The sequence below is a fragment of the Cyrtonyx montezumae genome, unplaced genomic scaffold, assembly GCF_038088225.1.
Source record: "Cyrtonyx montezumae isolate F1298 unplaced genomic scaffold, pur_monq_1.0 scaffold_3, whole genome shotgun sequence".
Lineage (NCBI taxonomy): Eukaryota > Metazoa > Chordata > Aves > Galliformes > Odontophoridae > Cyrtonyx > Cyrtonyx montezumae.
The window spans coordinates 22,017,924-22,023,938 of record NW_027072034.1 but is presented as its reverse complement, the minus strand read 5'-3'; the positions used below and the strand labels follow the sequence as shown (position 1 = coordinate 22,023,938).

The 6,015-nt window shown below is 44.9% G+C and overlaps 1 protein-coding gene across 1 annotated transcript; it reads left to right on the top strand.

The window, feature by feature from the left end:
* Positions 1 to 355: 355 nt before the first annotated feature.
* LOC136051391 (2-oxoglutarate receptor 1-like) lies at positions 356 to 1,379 on the top strand. Its single transcript, XM_065740832.1, is given in 2 exon segments — positions 356 to 993; positions 995 to 1,379. Coding segments are annotated over 2 exon segments (1,023 nt in total).
* The last annotated feature ends 4,636 nt before the right edge of the window (positions 1,380 to 6,015 follow it).

Here is a 6,015-nt window from a genome sequence, read left to right as displayed (position 1 = left end):
TGTTCTTCTGCTGGATTTGAGCCCTGATGAGAGCAGAAGGCGAATTCCATGTGCTGGGGGATACACAACACCCACTGTGGTGCTGAGTCCCTTGTGTTCTGCTTGTGAAGACCCTTTCCTGAAAATATATATGTGGGAATACAATCTTTTCTATCTCTGTATAAATATGAATAAAAGGCCTATAAATCAGGATTAATTCTCACCAAAGCATCAAGGAAAGGCACTTCAACAGAGGCAGTGGTGGGTACTTGAAATAACACCTGGCTCTTGATTGTTTTTAACAGGCTAGTACAGGGTCTTATCTGTCAGAGAACACTTAAGTATTTCTCTTTTCCTGAAGCATTAAGGAAGAAACATGAACACAAGTGATGATTTAGCCAACCCCACAACCTGGCAAGACATCAGAGGTGATCTTCCCAACTGCACTGATGTAGAAGTCAGTCTGAAGACTTTGTACCTCCCTGTTATGTATGGCCTCATCTTCTTGGTGGGCTTCCCAGGGAACGTCATTGCAATTTGTGTATACAGCTTCAAGATGAGGCCTTGGAAGAGCAGCACCATCATCATGCTGAACCTGGCTCTCACAGACCTGCTCTACCTCACCAGCCTTCCTTTCCTGATACACTACTATGCCAGCGGGAAGCATTGGATCTTTGGGGAATTCTTGTGCAATTTCATTCTTTTTGGCTTCCACTTCAACTTGTACAGCATCCTCTTCCTCACCTGTTTCAGTGCCTTCTACTATATGGTGATTGTCCACCCTATGAAGTTCTTCCACATCCAAAGGAGGCAGTGGAAAGCGGTGGCTTGTGCAGCCATTTGGGGGATCTCCCTGGCAGCTGTCAGTCCCATCAACTTCTTGATCTCCTCAAAAGAAGAGCAAAACAGATCCTTATGCCTTGACTTCACCAGCTCTGAAAACCTGGGTGCAATCAGGTGGTATAACTGGCTGCTCACCATCCTGGCCTTCTTCTTGCTCCTGGTGACAGTGACTGTGCTACATGCTTATTATTTGTGCATTGGCCACTGGGCCCCAGACACGGGCTGACCACAAACAGAAGGCTCGCAGACTTGCCATTGTACTCTTGATGGTCTTCTATGTGTGCTTTCTCCCCTTCCACCTTTTTTGGGTGGCTCGAGTTGAACTGTGCTTGTGTCCCATCAGCTGTCACGTCAGGAAGCAGATCCACTCCACCTATATCATCTCTCGGCCTCTGGCTGCGCTCAACACCTGTGGTAACCTTCTGCTGTACGTTGTGATGGGAGGTAACTTCTAGCAGGCCATCTTCTCGCTCTCGTGGTGCAAGTGGAGCAAATGCATCCAGCCACCTGAGAGCAGTAATCACATGAACAAGTTAGAAATCACCTTAAGGCTATAAAAGAGTCCCTTGAAGAAAATTCCAGCAAACCTGGGATGGCTTTGTTGCCGCACAGACAGGTGTATGGATATGGCAGTGAGAACTGCTGCTGGATTCTCGCTCTCTCTGCAGTAGAGTGCTTGTTTAAAAAGCCATCTCAGGAGGAGGCTTATACATCCTTCTCATAGCAACCAAAAGAAAAAGAATGAAGAAAAAAGATTGTAAACCTTGAATTTTGACTGGCCCAATTGGACTGTTTCCAAAGATATTTGGGAAATGCTGGATTCTCTTGCTTCAGGATTGGAGGCTGGCTGTGGAAACACAGGGAGCAGGTTTGGACAAGAGAACAACTTCCACAGAGTTCAGTGCTGTCACTGGTGTAGTGCTTTGTTAATTACATCTGGAGTGAGATGCAGAGGATTCTCATAGTTGCTGAAATCTCTTCAGGAATTAAAAAAGCAGTTTTGATAATATCAATCTCAGAAAAGTACTGGAACAAATGATCAGATGACAAATCTACACAGAGTGAGTACAGGTAAATACCAGGCACTTTGTCAGGGTTTATTGGGTATGTACAATCCCATATTAATCTGATTTTCTACTCCAATACATTAGCAAGCCTGTACATGGAGGAAAAGAAGCAAGTGTCATAAAGCTTAACTCCTGAAAGAATTTTGACTCTGAGATGATTCTTTTAAGTATAAGCTAAAGAAACTGTCTAGATGAAACTGGTAGCTATGTAGCCCTGCTGATTAAAGAGCTATATTCAGAACAGCGATATTTGTGATTTCATGTCAAAGTAGAGGGAGCCACCCAGTGGGGTTTTGACTGATCTGTCCTGGGTTTGGGGATGGTTGGTGTTTTCTTTAACGAATTGGATGATGAAATGAAGCCTGGTTATTGTATTTGCAGATGACATGAAGCTGAGAGGACAAAATTGTGCTGACAAATTGCAACCATGTTCTGAAAAAGCACAGGGAGCTATTAGGCAGAGACAGGTGCAAAGTAGTGCGTTTAAGTAGAAATAATGAACTATGCAAACACAAAAGGAAAAAAAATGGGAAGAAATGATGAGTGGAGCACAATAAGAGTATTCTCAAGGGAATGATCAAAGGAAAAAGGAACTGGACAGAAAAACAAATGGTCCAAAAGTACCTCATGGGGGAACATCAGGAAGGGCTTTCTTTTGTGGAGGTAATGATGCACTGGAAAGGACAAGAGGAGCCTACACCACTGGGTGTCTCCAGAAGCAGATATCAAGGCAAGAGGGACACAAGGTCACCTGTCCTCTGGACATCCATTTTGTCCACTGAGCTCTGTAATTAGGTGTGCCTTGCTGGTAACATCAGTGTCAGTGACAGAAGTAGTGCCTGGGGACGGAGGCTTTCCCACCATCCTGCCATAGCACTGGGGCACCTGGTGCATGTGGCAGGCCCGCAATGGCCCCCCTGCTCCTCAATAGTGGCTGGTACCCACCATGGGTTAGTGCCACTCCAAAGATATTTGGGAAATGCAGGATTCCCTTGTTTTGGGCTTTATGGCTGACTGCAGAACAGGCAGTGCTGTGCAAGTACTGTGAGTATGAGGTTATAATATTTTTACATTCCTTGTGTTGCCACTAGATGGTGATCATTCATGTTCAAGCTGCCTGGATTCACATAGGCATGTTTGATTTGCAGCCAGAACTTATATAAATACACAAGATGGTTCATGTGAGATAAGTTCTTTTCTGACATCATTAATTCATTACATCTTAACTTTCCAATGTGGAAGAAAAAAGCACAAAACACAGTATATATTCTCTTCCTCTTCCATGTAACTGAAAGCACAAGATGCGTCTCCTACTGATTATACATACAGATCCGAAGCCTCTCCATGGGTTAAAAATACCTTTTTTCCTCTTTCAGAGCAGGGACCATCATTACATTTTTAATTCTTATTCTCAGAAGCTCTTCTTTCTCAAGCCCAATCTGAACTTATCATGCATGAACAGAAGTACAGCCACACATACAACATAAAATGGAGAGACTAAAGGTAAAGAAGTGTGTAATGGAAGTGTTCAAGGCTTTCCATGTCTGACAGCAGCAAGAGTGACAGTCTCACAGTCCCAGAGACTTGGAAAGGCATTGCTTTTCTGCCTCCTCCTCCTCTCTTCCCTTAACTTAGCCATAGTTTGGTTGCCTGCTTCCTGTCTTGCCCACTATTTCTCTTCACTCAGTTTGGGCTGAACCATCTGTTTTCAAAGTGCTGAAGTCATAGATTCACAGAATATCTTGAGTTGGATGGGACCTATAACAATCATGGTGTCCAATTCCTGACTCCACACAGAATCACCCAAATTCAAACCTTATATCTGAGAGCGATGTCCAAATGCTCCATGAACTCTGGTATCTCAGTGCCATGATAACTACTGCCCTAGGGAGCTTATTCCATGCTCACCACCCTCTAGTGAAGGGTTTTCCTGATAGCCAACATGAATCTCTCCTGTATTTTTGGAACTCTCCTGGGAGCCATGGTTCATTGGTGGGACAGTAGTCACCAAAAAGGCAGACATTTTTTCCATTAGCATGGCTGAATCTGAAGGACAAAAGCTCAGCCCTAGTGCAGGCATTTTTAAAGAATTCAAGGTCTGCTCAGGTGCCCTGTGGGACCGAGAGATCATTATCTCATGTAACTCATTCCTTCTGCTTTACTGGGAAGGGTGAGATTTGATAGCTTCTATTCTTAGCAGCTCTAAGTTTACTGCTGAAACAAGGACAAATGTTTCAATTGCAGTAAACAGGAGACACTTTCCTAGCTCTGTATACGGTATGACAACAAAGCTACATAAATTACTATGATATTGCAGGCTGATTCACAAAGTAGTATTGCTCCAGTAACCAGGTTTCTGTTAGAAGTTTGTCTGCAAAGACAGTTGTGTCAACTCCAGTGCATGCCAGCCATCTGCTCTCTGCCTGGGACCGCATAGAGTTCTATAAAGAAACTTTGCAAGGTAAATCAGGTTCACACCTCTTAGAGAAATGTCAGCTCTGATGATAGTAATGAAGAAATTCTGGAATTGCTGACTGCTTTCTTAGTCATGTCGAACCTTACTCTTCACAGTGACTTACGTAGTGTCAGAGACTGTAACAGAGTTATTTTTTACCACTACTTGTCAGGAAAGGCAATTAGCAATTTTTACCCTTTCTGCCAACATTGTGTGTTCCCATTAGAAAAGAAAGCAAAACTCAACTCATACTCAAAGCTCACAGAAAAAATACTGAATGCAATGGCATAGAATAATCAAATTGTTAAGAGTTGGAAGGGACCTTTAATGGTAATCTAGTTCGATCCCCCTACAAATGAAATCAGGTTGCTCAGAGCCCTGTCCAGCCTGACCTTGAATGTCTCTAGAGATGGGGCTTCCATCACCTCTCTGGGCAACCTGTTCCAGTGCCTCACCACCTTTACTGTAAAAAACTTCCTCCTTATGTCCAGTCCAAATCTCTCCTCTTGTAGTTTGAAACTGTTTCCACTTGTCCTACACAACAAACTCTGCTAAAGATTTTTTTTTTCTTATAGACCCCCCCCTTCAGATATTGAAAGGCCACTCTCAGGTCTCCCTGGAACCCCCTCTTCCACAGGCTGGACATCCCCATCTCTCTCAGTCTGTTCTCATAGAAGAGGTGCTCCATCATTTGGATCATTTTTGTGGCCCTCTTCTGGACATATTCCAACAGGTCTATGTTTCTGCTGTACTGAGGACTCCACACGTGAATGCAGTACTCCAGGTGAGGCCTCACCAGTGCAGAGCAGAGGGGCAGAATCACCTCCCTTGCCCTACTGGCCACGCTTCTTCTGATGCAGCCCAGTATGAGGCTGGCTTTCTGGGCTGTGAGGGCACATTACTCATGTCCAGCTTGCCATCCCTCAATGCCCCCAAGTACTTTTAGCCCAGGTTGCACAGGTAGGTGTCTAGGCAGGTCTTGAACATCTCCAGAGAGGGAGATTCCACCACCTCTCTGTGCAGCCTGTTCCAGTGCTCCATCTCCCTCACTGTGAAGAAGTTCCCACGCACATTTGTACAGAAATTACTATGCCTCAGTTTGTGGACATTTCCCCTCATCCTATCACCACACATGGCTGAGAAGAGTCCAGCCTTGTCCCTTGGCCTCCCACTCCTTAGATATTTAGAGACATGGATCAGATCCCCTCTGAGTCTTCTTTTCTCAAAGCTGAACAGACCCAGGTCTCTCAACCTTTCCCCTTAAGGAAGGTGTTCCAGGAACTTTATCATCTTTGTAGCTCTCCACTGGACTCTTCCTACAAGATCCCACTCTTTTTTGTATCAGGGAGCCCAGAACTGGACACAGTACTCCAGGTGAGGCCTCACCAGGGCAGAGTAGAGGGGGAGGATCACTTCCCTTGACCTGCTGGCCACACTCCTTTTAATGCACCCCAGATTTGTTGAACCTCATGATGTTCTCCTGGACCCACTGTTTGAGCCTGTCTAGGTCCCCCTGAATGGCATCCCATCCCTCAGGTTTGTTGACCACACCCCACAGCTGGATATCATCTACAGTCTCGCTGAGGGTGCACTCAATCCCACTGTCGATGTCATTGATGAAGATGTTAAAGAACATCTCTTCCAGTACTGACCCCCAAAGGAAACCACTCA